At 57.4% G+C, this 18,645-nt stretch overlaps 3 protein-coding genes across 7 annotated transcripts; 2 read left to right on the top strand and 1 right to left on the bottom strand.

Annotated features, from left to right (window-relative positions):
• The first annotated feature begins 62 nt into the window (after positions 1-62).
• LOC119152160 (bromodomain-containing protein 8-like) lies at positions 63-9,375 on the top strand. Of its 2 annotated transcripts, XM_037397007.1 has the most exons (8): positions 63-467; positions 2,671-3,060; positions 4,146-4,427; positions 4,819-5,022; positions 6,339-6,484; positions 7,158-7,244; positions 7,682-7,750; positions 8,699-9,375. In XM_037397007.1, the coding sequence occupies exons 4-8, from the start codon at positions 4,828-4,830 to the stop codon at positions 8,931-8,933; spliced, it is 732 nt and encodes a 243-aa protein (XP_037252904.1). In that variant the 5' UTR covers positions 63-467; positions 2,671-3,060; positions 4,146-4,427; positions 4,819-4,827; the 3' UTR covers positions 8,934-9,375. The 2 variants fall into 2 exon arrangements, with proteins under 2 accessions (XP_037252904.1, XP_037252905.1); XM_037397008.1 differs by lacking the exon at positions 63-467 and having other exon boundaries at positions 1,728-3,060.
• Positions 9,376-9,464: 89 nt separating this feature from the next.
• On the top strand, positions 9,465-10,913 carry NHP2 (NHP2 ribonucleoprotein). Of its 2 annotated transcripts, none has more exons than XM_037397010.1 (4): positions 9,465-9,648; positions 9,730-9,799; positions 9,876-9,981; positions 10,677-10,913. In XM_037397010.1, exons 1-4 carry the CDS (start codon positions 9,498-9,500, stop codon positions 10,791-10,793), a joined length of 444 nt encoding a protein of 147 aa, XP_037252907.1. In that variant the 5' UTR covers positions 9,465-9,497; the 3' UTR covers positions 10,794-10,913. The 2 variants fall into 2 exon arrangements, with proteins under 2 accessions (XP_037252907.1, XP_037252906.1); XM_037397009.1 differs by having other exon boundaries at positions 9,467-9,648; positions 10,708-10,913.
• A 377-nt stretch (positions 10,914-11,290) lies between these two features.
• Positions 11,291-16,516, bottom strand: N4BP3 (NEDD4 binding protein 3). 3 transcript variants are annotated; one of them, XM_037398561.1, is made up of 5 exons: positions 16,378-16,516; positions 14,181-14,627; positions 13,415-13,969; positions 12,924-13,181; positions 11,291-12,697 (listed from the first exon to the last, which is right to left on the bottom strand). In XM_037398561.1, exons 2-5 carry the CDS (start codon positions 14,592-14,594, stop codon positions 12,125-12,127), a joined length of 1,800 nt encoding a protein of 599 aa, XP_037254458.1. In that variant the 5' UTR covers positions 14,595-14,627; positions 16,378-16,516; the 3' UTR covers positions 11,291-12,124. The 3 variants fall into 3 exon arrangements, with proteins under 3 accessions (XP_037254458.1, XP_037254457.1, XP_037254459.1); XM_037398560.1 differs by having other exon boundaries at positions 14,181-14,624; XM_037398562.1 differs by lacking the exon at positions 16,378-16,516 and adding an exon at positions 15,581-15,649 and having other exon boundaries at positions 14,181-14,624.
• Between the last annotated feature and the right edge of the window lie 2,129 nt (positions 16,517-18,645).

Genomic DNA, 18,645 nt, shown 5'->3' with positions numbered 1-18,645 from the left:
CTCGGCAGTGAGGAACCCTGGTTTTGCACAGGTGTGCACACCTGCCTTGAATATCTGCAAATACAACTCTCTTCCAGTCATCAATAGAGCAGGCAAGCATCGCAGAACTTTGACATTAGAGATAATCGATTAATCGTGGGAATGTTGCCTGGTGCTTGGATGGAGGGGAAGATGCCCTGCTTGAGCGTGTGAGATTGTGGCACTGTTGTGATGAAACAGGAGATCTAATTGTGAGAAGTTAAATATTATTGTCTTGTTGGAGCTTTTCCTAAGGCACCGATGTATTGAAATGTACTTTACATTCTTTCCCCAGAGATTTGTCAAGGGTACAGTAGTCTGAGTGAAAATCTGTGATTCCAGCAGCTGTAAGGCATGCCAGTACCTGGTGTCACATCTGAGCTTGTGAACTGTTTCTCTGCTGGAAATTACAGGTCTTTTCCTGAGCAACATGGATGCTTAACTGAGGTGTAAGTTGTCTGTAACAATTTTCAAGGCACCTTATTTTCTGCTCAGATGACCTGTGAGATGAAACTTGCATTATCTTCTGCCCCTATGACCTTCCAGGGGAAAAAAAAAAAAACCCCAACCAAACCCACTGTCCTTCCTGATGCTTGTAGTAGCTGGGAGTGGTTTGCACTTCTGTGCAGCTGGTACAGGGTGCAGCTTTCTGACACACAAATTGCAGGAGACTGAGTCACTGGGATTAAGACCAGAGGGATTAAGACCAGAACTCCTGATTTTCACAAGCTTTGTGTTGAAGCTGGTTGTGCCTGCTGTTGAGTCCCATGTATGGCTGGGGTGTATTTCCACCAAGAGTCACTCTACTGATGCTAGAAATGTAGAATCCTTTGGTTTGCTTGCTGATTAACTGTCCTTCACTACTAAAACCAGGAACAGATTCCTGATTTGAATTTTGATGTCCTCAAGGTTCCAGAGATGACATGTTGTTAATTTCATCCTTCAGAAAGTTCTTTGGCTTTCATGTATTTTATGGAATAATTTAAGTTGGGGATAAACTTTTTAGTAGGGCCTGTTGTGATAGGACAAGGGATGATTGTTCTAAGCTAAAAGAGGGTAGGGTAGATTCAGACTAGATATAGGGAAGACATTTTTACTATGAGGGTGGTGAAACAATGGAACAGGTTGCCCAGAGAGGTGGTAGATGCCCCATCCCTGGAAACATCCAAGATTAGGTGCGACAGGGCTCTGAGCAACTGGTCTACTTAAAGATGTCCCTGCTTATTGCAGGGGGGTTGGACTAGATGACCTTCAAAGGTCCCTTCCAACCCAAATCATTCTGTGATTCTATGACTCAGTTGTCCGTTCATCTAGTCCAACCTGCTGCTCAAAGCAGAGCCAGCTTCCAAAGTAGACTGGGTTGCTGGGAGCCTTATCTAGTCAAGTTTTGAAAAATCTCCAAGGATGGAGATTCCCTAACACCTCTGGACAACTTGTTTCAGTGCTTACCTACCCTCATGGAGTGAACATATACCCGTCTGAATTTCATTTGGTGTAACTTGTCATCACTGCCCCTTCTCCTTTCACTGTTGGCCTCTGAGAAGAGTCTGGCTCTGTCTCCTCTGCCCTGTCTTTGTTCATGTTGAATAACCAACATTGCAGCACGTGGGAAGACCTTTATTATGCCCACTAGTAACTTCCTTTCATTATGGAAAGCATCGCTGTTTGTTGCTACCCTTGGTTTTTTCTCTTAACCAGGTATTTTTCTCTAAATGAGCCTTTCCTCTTGTCCCATGACACTTTAATAGCCTTTAATGATGTTTAAGATCTTTAAAAATCTAAGCTACAGTTTTCTCTACAGAGCTCCGTTGACTCTTTCCCAGGTCATCAGCTTATGCTCTGACTACTAATTCTGTTCTTCCTAGTACTTTGTTTTAATCTGTCTAGTACAGAGCTAAGGCTTAGTGTGCTGCATCTCCTGACATCCCTTCTTTTATAACAATCGCCTCTTGCTGTGCTTGTGCTGTGGCTAACTCAAATGACAGGTTACACAGCCTAGGTTTGGTCACATTATATGTAAGATTATTTAGGATTCAGTAGTGAATCCCAACGGGTTCTAAGGTTTGCTCCCTCTCTCAAACTGGTGTAAAACCTTCCCTGTTGACATTTTAATTAGAAACAGTCTCAGACCCATCCCAAGAGAAAGTCTCGTGTGATTTCTGTGGCAACTGCTGATAATGATGATTAATTTGGTTTTCCAACTGGCCCTATTTTCCACTGAAATGTTTGGCACTGATCGTGCGTCATCCCCACTGATCATCTGGCAGCTCTCTGATGTTTTTGATGAGGTTTGTTGTTGTTATTTGCTTTTATGTCTTTAGCAAATTGTTCTCTATTTTTCCTTCTTTTTTTTTTTTTCTGCCTACTTTATTGCAGATTCTACATTTCATTTACTAGAGTTCAGGCTTTTATCATTTTTCTTGTTTTGACATGTAAGTTCCTTTTAAAGGCTGTCTTTTTTATTTCTAACAGCTTTTTCTGGTACCTGCAAGGGTTGCGCAGTGTCTGATCTCTGCAAAGTGAACTAAAACTTTCTAATTTGATAATGATTCCTTGCTGGTGACTTATGGAGCCAACATAATTAAGAACTGTCAGGCAGTTCTTAATTAAAAGTTGAAGTCTGTATAATTTTGTCCTTTATTTTTTGTACAGATTTGGTGTGGAACTAAGCAGTCTAATTTCACTCATCCCACTTGTCTTGCGCTAATGCAGCTGTTCTGCTCTCCGGCATCTTGAGTCTTCCAAGATTTAATAAAACCGAACATAAGGCCGAAGATCTTTTTAATCGATGCTTATGCCCAAGTTCCCTGGGCTTCCTGATTTTAAAATGCTTATCCCTCTCAACTGGAGTACAGAAAGATGATCACAAGTAATTGGATTACTCTAGGCTACGGCTTCTCTGGTCTTCAGCTGAGCTGTGGTGGCTGGTTCTGCATCTGCAGCCAGCTCTGCTGATGGTGCAGGAAAGCGCGTATGGCATGGGGTTACTCTGCAGATGAAATCACAGTTTGCCCAGCTCCTTCAGCTGGAAGCTGAGAGCAGGTAATGTTACCCTTTACCTCATCAAATTTTACCTGTTTTGAAAGAGGTTTCAGAAGGACAGCCTTTCGAATCCTAGCTCTGCTTGTAAGTTCATAAAATAAGCAAACAAGCTTTCTCACCCCAAACCCAATGGATTCATTATTTCTCCCAGTTATGCACCATAAGCTGTATTTGTAGCTGTGCTAGCAGTCCTGAGAATGCAAAAGGAGATCAGTGAGAAAGGTCCTTGTTCAAACCTTTGGAAAAATTAGGTTGTACATAATTAACTGAGAACTCTAAAGACACTGCTAACTAATGCATAGAATTCTCCATAGGTACAGCATCCAGGTAGCTGAGTTCAGTGGCAAGATATAGATTTTTCTAACAGCCTTTACTGTTGTTGCTGTGGCTCTGCAGGCAGTTCCCCAGACTTGGAGAAATCATAGTGGACTTGTGCAGTAGAAGACACTTAGGCATGGACTAATGAACAGAGATTAATTGAATGGTTTCTTCCTTCTTACAAGAATGCTAACTTACATTTTCTGAAGTGTGGAGAACTGTCCCCTGTCAGTGTGTGACTGTGTGTGGTTATACAGCCAGCTAAATCACATCTGTCACTTTCAAAACAAAATGTCTGTAAGGTTTGTAGTAAGTTACAGTATAAAAAGTTCTCAGGGGGCAGCAAAGGGAATTGCAGTGACTTGTCCTTGGAGTCACTCATGCATAACTGTCAGCAGCTCAGGAGTCCCAGCATGACTTGGTTTGAGCTCGCTGCTGGATGCCTTTGGCTCCTTAAACATGTAGCAGCTGGCAAAGCCACATGCTCCTACCAGCTCTGCATCCCCTAAGCACAGTAACCAACCAACCCCTGTGCAAGGGGAGAGCACAGCAAAAGCACCAGAAAACCTGAAATTCAGTTGCTCTGAAATGGCAGTTTGTGTTGCAAAGCTGCAGCCCTGCCACACACTGTGTGGGCTCAGGTGTAGGCTGCTCACCTCACAGAGTCTTCCCGTGTTTTTGCTCTCTGAGCATGTCAGGAAGCAAGCTGAGCTTTGCAGTCCTGGATCAGGGTACAAAGAAATTTCTGTCTCTCTCTTTATTTGCAGGTGGACCGTGCCTCTGTGTGGTGGGAGCCTGAGACGGAGTCTCCCAGCAAGTCAGAGAACAGTGACTTCCAGTCTCTTCTCAGCTGGAATTCAAGCTTGGATCTGGATCTGGGGAGCTGGAGGAATACTGAAGAGGTGGCCCTGGGGAACCTAGAGGAGAGCGGCCAAGAAGCAGACTGTGAGCTGGAGTTCAATGAGCCTCTTCGGGAGGATGATAGTGAAGACTACCAAAAGGAAGAGAGGCCATGTGAAGACAACAGTCTGCTCCAGTTCTTCTCAGAGGTAGGGCTGTTTGGATGACAGGAAGGTGGGTGGCATAGGTCAGGCCCTCCCGAAACATTAGGTTTTCAGGGCCTCCACCATCCCTACACACACACAGTCTGGGGGAGGAGCAGATGCCTTGAGTTCATTTGCTCCCTGTCCCAAGCCTAGTCCTTCCTCCCATTTAAAGCTGGCATTGCAATCTGGCAGCTGCTTTGCCAAAACACAGCTCACCCTAAAGCACAGAGATGTCAGTGTACTGACACTGTAATAATAACACAGGGCTTCATCAGAAGATTTTGCAGGGATTCCTAAAAATGGAAAGGCATTCGTGAGTGAATGCAAAAATAGCATCTGTGCTGTTTATTTCTGCTCCCTTCACAGTCCGAAGCAATAAATCTCTGTGTTGCAGGTAACCCAAATGATGGAACCTCTCCGCATCAGCAGCACAGAGTCACCACAAACTCCGCGAGATTATTGTGGCTCTGTGAAGCGGGGTGATGGGGAAGATGTGAGGTGCCAGGAAAAGACCACAGGAATATCAGCCACAGGAGCAAAAGCAAGTCAACTACACATCCTGGCAAAAGATGAGAAAGAACACTTCCTGGAAAGAGAGGTAGGGGAGAGGTGGTCATAAGAGAGCCTCTGGTCTGGGATGAGAGACAAGAGAATGCAGAAAATCTGATCTAGGAGAGATGGGGAAATCCCAGGTTCTGAGTGGGGAGACAGGGACATGGAGGAGACAGCTGGGAGGGGAATGCAAAAGAAATGTATGAGGCAAAGGATGTTTTTTTAATGTATGGATATGTATCTTTATGAACAGGAAGCTGGTTACAGATCAAACCCTCAGTTGCGAGTTGGAGGAATTGCTCCTTGGCAGTGTAAAGGTGACTCATGAGAGCTGGCAGTCTGCTCTCAGGTTTAAGGCAAGACTGGAATACTTGCCTTGTTCTAATTGCTGTGTTATACAGCACGCAGCTTGGCTGGTTTCAGGCCCACGTGGCTGTGATAGCAATAACCATCTGCCCTAGAGACCATCACGTCTTGGAAGCAGGCACTGTCTAGCCTGGTTTGCATCAGTTCTGTGTCTAGGGGGCTGTGGGTTCCCACCAGCCTGCAAGGTGTTGCTGGAGCAGGTAACACAGCAGTGGAAGAACAGTGCCATTTTTCCACACTCACATTTGTTCCCTTGCAAACTTAGACGCTGGAGACAGAAATAACTTTAAGGGTTCTTGCATTTCCCCAGTTCAGCCAGGATGGTGTTATTCTCAGCAGTTCCCTTGCGGTTCTCCGAGTGGTCAAAGCCAAGACACAGCACAGTGTCCACTTTCTTCCGGAGTCTGCTCCATGCTTCAGATCTGTTGAGGATTCTCAGGTGCCTCTGCACATAATCCCACTTCTGGACTCCAGAAAGCCTCTCTCCCTGCACCTGTCACTCTGCATTTTATTAGCAAATCACTACAACAATAGCAACACTCTCCTTCCTGGCTGAGTATGTTCTTTGTCATAATCATGTGGGAGTTTGTAAGGAAACAACCTTGTTGCACTCTAGGGAATACCACTATCTGTGTCTTGAGCTTTAACAAGCCTGAGGCAGTCTTATCTCAGCTCCTCTGAGCCCTCTCTACATCCATGGCTTTTCCCAGAAAAGCAGACACAACACTGGGCACCAGCCAGCTCCACAGTGTCTGTATTAGCCAGAGGTGGTTATGATCCAAAAGATCAGAGCCAGCTGCTACCGAAGTGGTGGGCAGCACAGCGAAGGTCTGAATATGGTCAGACAACATCCTTCAGAATAACAAGAGAGCGAGCTAGCTCCCAGCTGAGACTGGATGCAGTGAAGGGATGTGCAGCAAGCTGGCTTCTACATAAAGGATTCAGGCAATGGGCTGCCATTTTAGACAAATCTTCCTTTTCCTCTGTGTTCTTCAGGACAAGACTCAGGAGACTCCCAGAGAACAAGCTTTAGGTGAGCTGCATCCACAGGAGATGAGTAATCAGGCCCATGGTCAAGATGACAGTGATAGCACCTCTGCAGCCCCCGTGCAGGCCTCTCCAAGCCCTGCCAACATGCAGCTGTAAGTAGTTCCTTCTACTCTCTTGCAGGCACAGCAGAACAAAGTTGTTGCCCTTGTCTCACATGAGAACGAGTGTATGGCACAAGTCACTTCCAGGAAGGTGAGATAGGCAAGGAGATCAGGAGAGGGGGAGGTAATTTGTGCTATTTCTGTGAATCTGCCAGCATTTTTGGGCATTGATCCTAGTAAGTGAGAAGAGTAGAGATTAAATAGAAAATACATGTTTCCTCAAGGCAGCTAGGCCTTGTGTGAGCTGGGCATCGTGCTTTGTCAAGCTATGTCCAGTCCAGCTCCTAGGAGAGGCATTACCAGCCCCCTTTAGGCAGATGCAAACATGTCAATCACACGCAGCCTCTGCCATATGTGTGATCACCTGGGCTGCCTCCCAAAGGAAAACTGTGGGGGTTTGGAATGAGAAACTGAATAAAAACCACCTTAGTAAAGTTCTAAACTTCAGAGTAGCGTGAGTTTTTCTATCCAATTTGATCCAGCCCTTTAGAGCTGCTCAGCTCTTGTTTCTACCTATTGCCCTGCATCTTCCTGCATTCTGGATGTTTAGTTGTGCATTCAGATGCAGAAAGCTTCCACCATCCCAGCATTGCTGCATCCCAGCAGCACTGCCACCTCCACTTTGTCTCATGTGTGATGATCTGGCAATATATTCCCTCCACAGGGTGCAGCTGAATTGGGATAACCCTGTGCAGCATTTGCTCTTCAAAAGAACTTTCCTGTCCATTTGGAAGATGATAGCCAGTCACAGGTATATGGGGGCAAAGTGTTGGATTGACATGGCTCCTGAACACATTGCCCGGAGTTCCAGCTCCTGTGTCATGAGGCCTTGTCCTCCCCTCCACAACAGCTGCCACAAGCTGGCTTGTCTCTCCATGGCTTTGCTTCTGGCTGTCCTTGCAGCAAGAACAGCTGCACGCTGCAGAGCTGGAGAGAATACTGCATATTTATTTCCTCTGCTTAACATGGCAGAGCCCAAGTGTTGCTTCCTACACAGCCGGTACAGCCAGCTTCAGTGAGGGGCTCAGCCCCCTCCCATGCTGAGTCACGCCAGCCACCAAATACTGGCTGTTGCTAATCAGCCGTGGCCCTCTCAGCGAGCGGGGAGAGGTAGGCACTGCTCCATGTTGCAGTGCTGGCTTTGGTGGAGAGGTGGACAGATGTCATTCCTTGTGCTTGTTCCTGTAGGTACAGTGGCCCATTCCTGAAGGCAGTATCAGAGAAACAGGCCCCTGGATACAGGGATGTGGTAAAGAGGTGAGTTTGTGGAGGAAGCACTTGCTAGCTGATTTCTCTCCATTTTTTCTGTCTTCCCTGGTTTCCAAAGGACCAGTGGGATGGTTTCCTCGTTCCTTTTCCCAAGTCTGGCTGTCACCAGCATCTCCCGTTGATGTGTTAAAACTCCCTTCCAGGTGATTAGAACCTGGAAGCTTGCACTGACTCTGGAGCTGATGGGAATTGTGCCTGCCCTTAGCCAGCATTGTATGGCTGACTTTCTCCAGGCACAGCTGTAAGGCCTGTCTGAGCAGCGGATTCAGCTTCTGCAGCTGAACAGCCTCTTCTCCCCATCTTGGAAGCGTGTGCCTAAGTCGATACCCTCTCCTCATCCACCGCTTGCTGCCCAAATGTTTTACTCTCAGTGGAGAAGTGGGTCATATTTCCCAGAGAGATTAAGGGCATTTTTGAGAGCTGAATCATACTCTATTCTGGTCACAGTTGTGCTCTCTGCAGCCATTCATTTTCTCATTCTGTCAAAATAAGGGAAGTAATATTTATTGTCCGTCATGTTCCCCTTATCAGCACTGCTATTTTTGCTAGTGGCACCATTTGATTTTAAGGGGTTTTAATAGATACCTATTTTAGTAACTTTTCTTTCTCCACTAAGACCTGGACTGACTTCATGAATAACTAGAACTGCTCTGCTTGCCTTCTCTGGAGCTCAACATCAGATTTCTTTTAGAGGTGACTGCTAATGACCTGCCAAGTTGATTGGATAGCAAGTGCTGCATTGGCTAAACTTACTTTTGTCTGACTTAGAATAAAAACATTTCTCACTCCCCTTCTTTGTCCTGAACAATAAAATTGATTGAAAATAGCTATGCTTTCAGGGCCATGCTGGAACAAGTGTAAGCACATTCCTGCAGAGCCTGAAGAATGCCTGGCCCTGGGTTGCAATTTGATTCTCCTCCTTTCCATCTTTTTTAGACCCATGGATTTAACCAGCATAAAGAGAAGACTGTCAAAGGGACACATTAAGTCTGTGATCCAGTTCCAGCGTGACCTCATGCTCATGTTCCAGAACGCGATGATGTACAACAGCTTCAACCACCACGTGCACCACATGGCTGTGGAGATGCAGCAAGATGTCTTGGAGCAGCTGCAGATGTTGTGTGAAGCCCTCCTGTGCTCCAGGGGCAGGCTGGGGCTGGGGAGGAGATAATACACCACACCTGAGGCCTGGCTCTTTCGGAGCAGTGTTGTCTCCCTGGCTCAGGCGCCTGCTGGGGCGCAGGGGGTGTGCGGGCAGTGCAGCCATGGCCCTTGGCAGAGCTGGTTGTCCCTCGGTGGTGCCTGCTAGGCAGATGGGATGAGGAACACAGCGGTTCCTGGGAGGGCCACCAGGAGAGAAACCTCCTCGCTTCCCTGGGAAGGCCGCGGCGCAGCCCTGACGTGCGGGAAGGCCCTTGGGATGAAGGAAAGGGGTTAACGCCGCCGTCTGTGACCAGCTGGGGCGAGCCGGAGCCCGGCTGTGCGCACCCAGGCTGCGGCTGACCCCGCTGCCCGCCCCGCAGCGACGGCCCCTGCTGGCTCCTTGTCCCACGTGTGTGACGGTGGCCGGAGGGGGCGGGGGCGGTCCGAGGGCTGGGGTGTGCTGCTCGCTATTGGCCGGCGCCGGGGGCCGGCAGCGCCCGGGGCGTTGCCGATTGGCTGGCGAAGAGCCGGGAGCTGTCAGTCCCGCCTGGCGGGCTGCACATGTCCCGGAAACGGAAGTGGCGGCGCGGCCATGGCGCGGGAGAAGCACCCAGAGGCGGCAGCGGAGGCGGAGAGAACGCCTGAGCGTTCGTACCAGGAGCAGCTGGATTTCCTGAACCCCATCGCCCGGCCGCTCGCCTCCCGCAAGCTGACGCGCAAGCTCTACAAGTGTATCAGGAAAGGTGTGGCCGGTAGCGGGACCGGGGCATGGCGGGGGCTGGGCCGCGGCGGAGCAGCCCCCTCACAGTGTGGTTCTCTTGCAGCGGCCAAGCACAAGAAGATCCGCCGCGGTGTGAAGGAGGTCCAGAAGTTCATCAACAAGGGCGAGAAGGGGTAAGCGCTGCCCTGGCCCCACTGCCCCAGCTCAGCCCGGCCTGGCCCTGCTGCTGACACGGGCTTTCCCCTTCAGGATCACAGTGCTGGCCGGCGACACGCTGCCTATCGATGTGTACTGCCACATCCCCATCATGTGCGAGGACAGGAGCATCCCCTACGCATACGTCCCTTCCAAATCGGTAAGGGGCTGCGGCTGCACAGCCGGGAGGAGCCAGCCCCAGTGAGTGGGAGCCCGGTGGCAGCGCCCGGTCCAGGTAGTGCCTGGAGCCTTCCTGGGGAGGTGCAAATCCAGTGCCTGAGCAAAGCACCCGGTGCTTGTCTGTGGCCAGGGCCCGAGAGAGATAAACGGTCATGGCACAGATGTAGGAGTGTTGCACTATGGGACCACAGAACTGTTTGCTGTAATCGAGTCCCAGCCACACCTGGGGATGGGAGCTCTCTGGGACAGAACCAAAGTGTGGTTTCCCCCCCCTTGGCTCTGCATTGGGACCTGGCTGCTTGCAGCAATGAGACACTGGCCAAAGTGTGGGGTTGGTGGGGCATACTCCCCTTCATAGACTGGAAGTTGGGGGTAGGGATGTGTCTTTGGGACTAAACCCCAGACACGGGTGGCTCTGCAGAGCCTGGCTGCCCACTCTGAGGAAGGAGAATGGTGTGTGAGACTAGCGCCAGCCCCTCCTGGCATGTGCCACCCCAGCACTTTGCTTCTGGGATGTAGGAGCTGAGCTGGGAGAACGGTTCTTAAATCCAGCATAAATCTGGAGGGCTTGGGTTTGAAGGGCTGGCAGTCATCTTCCCTGCATGAGGCCAGGGCATGAAGTGTGTTGGCTGAGTGTCCAGCTTCTCACCTCGGGGGGGATATGGCATCCCCCAGCCTCCCCCATGGCCTTGGACTGTTCCCACAGGACCTGGGAGCCGCAGCTGGCTCGAAGCGCCCAACCTGTGTTATCATGATCAAGCCCCACGAGGAGTACCAGGAGACCTACGATGAGTGCCTGGAGGAGGTGGAGGCCCTTCCCCTGCCGCTGTGAAGAGCCGGGAACGGGCCGTGCCCCGCGGGACGATGGCGGGGGGCGCTGTGGGGCGAATAAAGGCGTTTGGGGGGGTTGAAGACGCGGTCCTGGTGCTGTGTGGTGGGGGGGACGTCGCGCCGCCAGGGGGCGCTGCGCCGCGGGGGGGTGCCGGGAGAGACCACTCCCGCCGCGGGGGGGTGCACAGACGGGGCTGGGCGGACCACGCGCGGCGGGGGGGGTGGGGGGTGGTGTCTCCCGTGGTGAAACCATGGCGGGGTGGCCACGGCCCATCCAGACGGCAGCGCCCCAGGAGCCGGTCCGTCCGCCCCCGCGGGGCCCGGCCCTGCCGTGACTCAGCCCGCTGCAACGCCCCAGCCGGTTGTTCCGCCGGGCCGGGCCCGCACACCCGCCTGGCCTGGCTGGGGGCCGCCGGCACCCCCCGCCCGCTGGAGGAAAGCGAAGGCTGAGGCCGGAAGAACGAAATGCGGGTTTATTGCAGGAAAGGCCGCGGAGAGCCGGGCTGGGCCTCCCTCCTAGGAGAGGGCATGTGGGGATACCCCAGCCCCTGCCCAGACTGGGGAGCATCCCTGCCTGCATGCCCCCACCTCACCCCTCCCCCGCAGGCCTCCCAGCATGGCAGGGCACCAGGTTCCCGTCCCTCACACAAGGCACTCACCCCCCACTCGCTCCCCCCAGGGAAGCTGCGTTAACCGCCCTCTGCTGCAGCACAGCCCCAGCGCTGGTGGGTGACACAGAAAGCCACCAGAGGTGCTGGGACAGCTGCTCCCCTCAGCAGTCCCAGCACTTGCCAGGCTTTCCTCCTCTGCCTTCCCAGTGGCACCAACACGAACCAGTGCAGGCACAGGGCACTGCAGGTCTGGGGCCCTGCTGGCACTGCGGCAGCTGGAAGCTCCCCAGCAAGGCAGTGGGGCTGGGGACAGGGCTTGGGCCTCTCCTTAGCAAGACACTAAGTTACTGGTTGTAGGGAACAGGGCGGCAGAGCAGGAGGGACAGGGAATGGCTGACAGGGCGCTTGGTTTCTGCCCCTAAGGGAGAAGGAATCACAGGGCAAACGCTCCTGGAGTCAGAGCACAGGGCACATGCAAGACCCCGACCCTGGCACGGATGACCCTCCCCCTCGGACACTCTCCCCCCCCCAGAAGGGCCTGAAACACTGCAAGAAGGAAAAGCTCCCTTGTCGCAACCAGTCCCTCACCCCAGGGCAGCGCCGAGCGGCCGGTCCTTGTGCAGACCCTGAGATCGTCCTGTTGCAGCAGCAAGAGACCTTCCCCCTTCACAGTCCCACCGGTCAGATCTTTGAGGATTCCACCCGCTCGATCCATGGCGAGTCGGCCCCGACATCCCTGGGCTCTGATCGCAGCTGCCGCAGCTCCCGCTCCAGCGCCTGGCTCCTGTGGTACATCTCCATGTAGCTGGCCTGGAGCTCCCGCTGATACCGCAGCACCTTCTCCTTCTCCTCCTGCCAGGTTTTCCTCTCCAGCTCAAAGTTCACAGCCTGCAGCTGGCCCTGGCGCCGCTCCCGCAGCAGCTCTGCCCACAGCCACTCCACCTGCCGTTCCAGGGGCTCCGCCGTGTCACTGTGAAGGCCCCGGCACTTGGAGTCATCAGTTTCGCAGCCGGGGAAATCCTGGCATGCCGGCATGGGGTCATCGCCCAGCGGCAGCGAGGCACCAGGCTCCGGGGGACTCTGGAAGGAGTCTGCCAGTTGTGCCAGCTGGGAGTCCCTGGCCTGGACCTCCGCCTTGGCCTCCCGCAGCTGCGTCTTCAGGCTGAAGATCTCACTCAGCTTCTGAGCCATCTCCTCCTGGGTGTCCCGGAGCTGCTGCTTCAGCAGGGAGATCTCCGCTGCCTTCTGGCACACCTGCAGGGCACAGGCAAGCACTGAGGAAGGGCTGGGGGAACAGGAGCCTAGGGGTGGCAGCACCCCAGAAGGTCACCACAGCACCCCGGGGAAACCATGAGCATCACACCTGGGTCACCACTGCCTGTCCTCTGGCCACAAGTGACACCAGAGCAGGGAACCGCTGCCCCGGTCCTGGCTTCATGGCCAGGAGGGTGGCAACAGGGAGGGCAGGAAGGGGACTCACCTCCCATTTGGTGTCCTCCAACTTGGGGCTGACACGCTCACCCTGGGGCTGCCGGAGCTTGGGATCCTCACACTGGCACTGCTGCATGCTCAGCTCCTCCTGCAGCCGCTTCTTCTCCTGCTGCGCCTTGTAGAGCTGCAGCTGCAGTGCCCGCTGCCCACGCTGCGCCTGCTGCGTCACCTGCTGCAGCCGGGCCATGTACATCTGCTTCAGATCCTCCAGCTCATCCAGCCATAGCCGCTGCTTGTCCTCAAACGCCTGCCAGCACAGGTGAACGCTGGTGAGGGTCTGTAGCCTGCCTCTGTACGGGGCAGCCCCAGGGAGGGATCCCAAAAGGTCTCATGATGTTGAGTCCTTCTACACTTGGACATTCCCAGCCCACCACCCACCATAGCAGGACACCACCTCCTTCGTTGCTCCTTCCACCCAGGCACCGCTGCCCTACACCCCTTGCCTGAGGCACCCAGCAGAGCTCCAGCCCCACAGCTCACCTGTGTGAAGGGGTCTTCGGTCTCGCTAAGGCTCCTCTTGAGCTGCCGCAGCTCTCCTCCCGTCTCCTGCAGCCGGTCCTCCAGCTGCTTCACCGCATCCTCCAGTGAGTAGGTGAACTCGTAGGGTGGCGGTGGCTCACCGGGGCTCTGCAGCCGGCTCAGCGTGGCCATGCTTTTGCAGGACAGGGGCACCTTCTCTGGGGCCAGGGTGTCCCTGGGGCTCCGGGAAACCCTATCCAAGGAGCCCCCAATGTGGTTGATGTGGCCCATAGAGGCGCTGAACTGACTCTGGGCAGGCTTGAGGCGGGAGCCATAGGAAGGGAAGCTCTGGATGGAGTTGTGGCTGGAGTCGGAGGCCTCATCCAGGCTGATGGCATGGAGCAGGTGGGTGCGCAGTGGGCCATGCTGCGAAGCTGCTGTGCTGCTCTGTGACAGCAGCGTGTGCAGGCTCCCATTGCTCTTGGACAGCTTCTGCCCCTTGGAGGAGGACAGGCCCTGCATGGAGACCAGCCCCTTCCCAGCCACTGCCTTGAAGGCTGAAGGCCTGATGCGACACTGAAAAGAGCAGGGTCAGGATGAGCTCAACAGCCCCACCAGCACACACCAGCACCTGGAGCCAGGGAGAACCCACTTGCTCCCAGCCCCATACCCCTGGGCATCCTCAAATCCCCACATCCCATCCCAGGCCACAGACTGTTACGCTCTAGCTCCACCCTCTCACAGAGCGGGATGTATATCAGGGCCGGCATGGAGCCCACAGCCTCACCTTGTCGAAGCGGCCCCTCTCGGGCAGAGAGCTCTTGGAGAAGTCGGCCCCGCGGTGATGCTCCCGGGAGCAGCGCTCAGGGGACCGGTTCTCACGGTCACTCTCATAGTCCCGCTTGTAGCAGGCACCCGACGCCTGGTGCTTCCGCTCCGACCGCGTCTCCTTCTTGGCCCCATGCAGGTAGCCAAAGAGCTCCCGCTGGCTCGGCCCCTTGCGCAGCAAACCGTCAGGCTGCCGAAGCCCCCGCGAGCCCCCCAGCGGGGCCCGCAGCTCCAGGGGGGACAGATCCTGCTTCTCCACCAGGCTGCCCACGCTGCCCATGCTGCCAACAACGCCGATGGGCTCTGAGGAGAGGTAGGTGCTGAGGATGCGGGTGTCAGGCTCACAGGTCACAGGACCCTGTGCTGCTGCCATGGAGGATTAGAGAAAAGCCCAGTACCAGCACTGCTGAAGGAGAGACAAAGTCAGCGACGCCAGGCAGCCGGGACTTCGAGCACCCCAGCACCCCCTTTCCCAGCCAGCCCCGAAGGCTGACCTGGGCTCGTGGCGCCGGGAGAGACCTGCCAGGTCCCAGGCAGCCGCCCAGGGGATTTGGGAGCAAAGCGAGCCGGGGCTCCCCCCTGCCACCCCCCCCCATGGCAGAGCTCCCTCCCACACCCAGCCCCACCTCCCGCCCGCGGCCGGGGCCGCCACCACCGAAACAGGCACCTGCCGCCCGGCTGGGCGAGTTCGGGAGCCGGCAGCACCTGCCCAGGCCTGGCGCCAGCCCCGGCCCAGCAGCACGGAGCCACCCCGCCGGGACCTCGGGCTCCGGGCACCCTCTGGAAACCTCCCCAAAGCGACCCTGGGGGTGCCCAGCGCCAGGCTCATCGGTTCGGCCTCCCCAGGGTGCGCAGGGGCCAGGCACCCCTCCAGCCCCACGGGGACGCTTCCCGCATGGCACAGGCTCCCACCCCACGCAGGGTGAGCTCCCCAGCCCCCCTCACGGTCCCGCTCCCTCTGCGGTCCCGCTCCCTCTGCGGGCGCTCCCAGCCCGGCACCAGGCAGGGACGAGGCGGCCGCAGCCCCTCCACTGTGTGCGTGCGGGGGATGCTGTCACCGGACATGGCTGGAAGGGGCAGGATGCGGACGGGACAATGCAGCTTCCTGCGCAGGTGGCTGCGGGAGGAAGGACGTGTGAGGATGGATGCCTTCGGCCTCAGCTCCGGCCCAGAGCTGGGGAAGGGGACGATGACCTTCAGAGGCCGCTCCGGCGGAGGGGACAGGGCGAGCGTGGCAGGGGGGAGGTAGAGCCCCCGCTGCGGCTCCCGGCCCGGGTTACACCCAGGAAGCTGCCCTGGTTCTCAGCACCACGCACCGGGTAAACAAACACCCGCTTTTAATTGCTGCCACGCACAAACCTGTCTGACAGCTCCCGGCCTGCGCTGTCACCTCCCTCCGCAAGCCCAGCACCTGCTCCAGGCATCGGCACCCCGCGAAGGGCAGCAGGGATGGACCCTCTGGGAGGGTGCGGGCTGCCTGAGGTGCCACCGGGCGCGCGCGGGGATGGGGGACACGGATGTTCCCCATAGGGGGAAGCTCACGGCATCCAGCCCCCGGTACCGGGGCGTCCGCCGGGAGCAGCTCGGCCGAGCCCCGCAGCGGCTCCTCCCGGCGCTGGCGGCCGAGGAAGTAGGTCAGGCTGGGGGAGGTCTGGGAAACGCCGCGGGAGCCCGGAGGTGTCCTGCCTGCGGCGGGGAGGTGTCACCCCCGCGGCGGCAAAACACCGGTCTGGCCAGCCCGGCTCCTTCCCGGGGTGGCGGCCGCGATCTGGTCCCAGCCCCGGCCGTGCCCCCTCCGAGCCCTGCCCGGCCAGGACACGGCCACAGACCCAGCCCCGTCCCCCCGGGCGCGAACCGGGGGGCGGCGGTCGCGGGGGACCCGCCTGCACCCCCTGCGCACCCCACCGAGCCCGGCCGGAATTTCCGGCGCGGAGCGGGCGGAGGGGGAGGTCGGTCGCCGGGGCCGGGCCCGGCCGAGCGCGCTGCAGCCCGGGACAAAGCACCGCGCGGCGGAGAGCACCGGGGGCGGGGAGGGGAGGGAAGTGCTGCACCGGGGCGCACCGGGAGGCGCATCGGAGTTCCCCGGGAGGCGCAGCGGGAAGCGCACCGGGAAACGCACCGGGGCTCCCCGGGAGGCGCACCGGGCCCGCACTCACCATGCCGGCGGCGCTGCGCTCCCGCTCGGCTCCTCTCCCCGCTCCTTCCCTCGCCGTGTTTGAACGCGCCCCTCGGCCGCGGCGGCGCGGGCAGCGGGCGGAGCCGGCACCGGCAAATCGCGGCGCGGAGGCGGGCGGCGGCGGCGGCGCGGGGAGGGCGGGGCGGGGCGGGGGGAGGAGCAGGAAGGGGGCGGCCCGGCCGTGCCCCCCGGCGGGGCGGGGCGGGGCCCGGGGCGGGCCGGGTGCGCGCAGCGCCGAGCGCCCCTTGCGCAAATCCCCAGCGCGGAGGAGATACCCCCCTGCGCCCGCAATCCCCTGGGCTACGGCCCCGGGACCGCCGCCGGCGGCTCCAGCCGGCCCCCGGTGGCCGTCATGGTGGCGGGGGTCTGGTGGCAGCGGGCCACACCGCCCACCCCCGGCCCGGGGCAGGAGATGCGTTTTGCTCAGCCTCGTCGGCTGCACCAGCCCCCTGCAGGGGGGGGGCGCGGGGTTTCGGCTCCGTGGGACACTCTGCGCCCTCCTCCGGCGGTTCAGCCCCGCGTGTCCCCCGCCCCAGCACCCACGGGTGGGCAGGAGCCGCCCGTGCTGTCACAGCTCACCCCACGGGCCGTGGCACACCGCGGGGGCATGGCGTACCCCCGTGGGGCTGCCGCCTGGCCTGGCACCGGTGAGACACGACACACTTCGTCCCTCTGAACCAGCCCAGCCGTGTCCTGGCCGGGAGCCGGTTTTGTCCCTCGCCACCCCTGCAGTGTGCCAGACATGGGGAGTGGGGATCCCGGCACAGGGCAGACCCGGTCGGTCACCGGGCATCCCGGCCTCCTCGGGGAGCAGGATGCCTGCAGCGGCCCGGCTCCAGCCCTGCAGCCAGCACATGGTGCCTGTCCCCGGATCGTGCCCGCGCCATCCCCAGCCTGGGCTCGGGGACACACGCATCCGGCGTGCTCGCACAGCGGGGCCCTGCTCGCTGCCAGCTCCCCCCGCCGCGCACCAGAGTCCTCAAGCTGTGCTGCCAGTGCTCACCCACACACACACACTGTCCCCGGTTCCTGCTTGCCAGGCTCGCCTGTTCGCAACATCCTCAGCGTGCTGCCAAGGCACACAACCGCTCCCTTCATCCCCGGCCTCCCTGTTCCCTTGCAGCTCCTTTTCACCGTCCAGCAGCAGGACGTGTGGCCTCTGAACAGGGGACCCATCGTAACGGTGCCATTTCCCATCCGGCTGGCACCAGGGATGCGTCCGTGATGCCCCAGCCCCCTGTCGGCTCAGCACAAGTGGGGCACCCCCAGCACCCCATGGGGGCAGGTGCATGCTCACAGAGGCAGGCAGTAACAGCATCCTGCCGGGGCCCTGGACCAGGCGGGTTGTGGTGATGCCACGCTGACTTCAATGGATGCTGGTCACAGCTGCACCCCTCCGCCCCGTCTGCCCTGTTTCCTGCTGCCACATCTCCACCATGGGCTGCGCCCCCCCGAGCACATCTCCCTGGGGTGCCAGCCTCTGCAGTGCCCCAGAGCTCAGACCTGCCCCTGCCTCCCCTCGGTTTTCCCCAGCCCCGTCTCTCTGCTCACCTCATCCCCCCAGTCCCCCCCACATCACGATGCTGCAGCAATTTCATGTGGTCACCAGCACACCGTGCTGGGAGCCACCTGGTTTAAAACAACCCAGTGCTAAAAGCCAGCCGATCGCTGCTCCCGCAGCAGCCCCCGCACAGCCTTGCTGACAGCAATTTGGGCCCCAGAAGGGGGGTACACAGAGGGGCAGGGCTGGGACCCCATGGGCTCTCTCTGCCCTCAAGCATCCCGATCCCCTCCTCAGGGTTGCTGCGAGCACGGGAACGCTGGGAGGCCTCCAGCTTGGCTCCACAGGGCTCCTGGGACAGCAGGCACGGTGTTATCCATCTGCAGAAAGGCGATGGGGGAAAAACCTCATCCCCTCCCGCTGGGCCATTGCTAATAACGAAGTGCGTGGGGGCAGAACGGAGCTGAGCGACCTCCGAGTTACATTCAGGGCTATAAAAGGAAGCTGGGTCTCCAGCACGGCGCCTCTTCCACAAAAGCAACCAGAGGATGAGGGGGCTGCGAGCAGAGCTGAGAAATAGCTGCCAGGCAGCGGGAGAGGAGCCTTTAGCGCTGAGCGAAGTGCGAGGTGCACATATGCTCTCTGTTTCTGCACATCTACGTCTTCATGAAACCTGCCCAAAACTGTGTCATCTATTTTGAACAGCGCAGAGCAATACTTTGATCTCCCTCCGCCAGCCCTGGCTGC

The sequence above is a fragment of the Falco rusticolus genome, chromosome 8, assembly GCF_015220075.1.
Source record: "Falco rusticolus isolate bFalRus1 chromosome 8, bFalRus1.pri, whole genome shotgun sequence".
NCBI classification, from domain to species: Eukaryota; Metazoa; Chordata; class Aves; order Falconiformes; family Falconidae; genus Falco; species Falco rusticolus.
Note: the sequence above shows the minus strand (reverse complement) of the source record. Positions and strands in the feature narration are given on the sequence as shown.

What these genes read in the sequence shown, in the direction of transcription:
- LOC119152160 (XM_037397007.1), top strand. Translation starts at nt 4,828, where the DNA reads ATGATGGAACCTCTCCGCATCAGCAGCACAGAGTCACCACAAACTCCG. An exon ending in AACACTTCCTGGAAAGAGAG is followed by an intron (nt 5,023 to 6,338) that starts GTAGGGGAGAGG and finishes TGTGTTCTTCAG; the next exon opens with GACAAGACTCAGGAGACTCC. An exon ending in TACAGGGATGTGGTAAAGAG is followed by an intron (nt 7,751 to 8,698) that starts GTGAGTTTGTGG and finishes CATCTTTTTTAG; the next exon opens with ACCCATGGATTTAACCAGCA.
- NHP2 (XM_037397009.1), top strand. Translation starts at nt 9,498, where the DNA reads ATGGCGCGGGAGAAGCACCCAGAGGCGGCAGCGGAGGCGGAGAGAACG. An exon ending in CTACAAGTGTATCAGGAAAG is followed by an intron (nt 9,649 to 9,729) that starts GTGTGGCCGGTA and finishes GTTCTCTTGCAG; the next exon opens with CGGCCAAGCACAAGAAGATC. An exon ending in CATACGTCCCTTCCAAATCG is followed by an intron (nt 9,982 to 10,707) that starts GTAAGGGGCTGC and finishes CTGTTCCCACAG; the next exon opens with GACCTGGGAGCCGCAGCTGG.
- N4BP3 (XM_037398561.1), bottom strand. Translation starts at nt 14,594, where the DNA reads ATGGCAGCAGCACAGGGTCCTGTGACCTGTGAGCCTGACACCCGCATC. An exon ending in AGAGGGGCCGCTTCGACAAG is followed by an intron (nt 13,970 to 14,180) that starts GTGAGGCTGTGG and finishes TGCTCTTTTCAG; the next exon opens with TGTCGCATCAGGCCTTCAGC. An exon ending in TGGAGGACACCAAATGGGAG is followed by an intron (nt 12,698 to 12,923) that starts GTGAGTCCCCTT and finishes TGTGCCCTGCAG; the next exon opens with GTGTGCCAGAAGGCAGCGGA.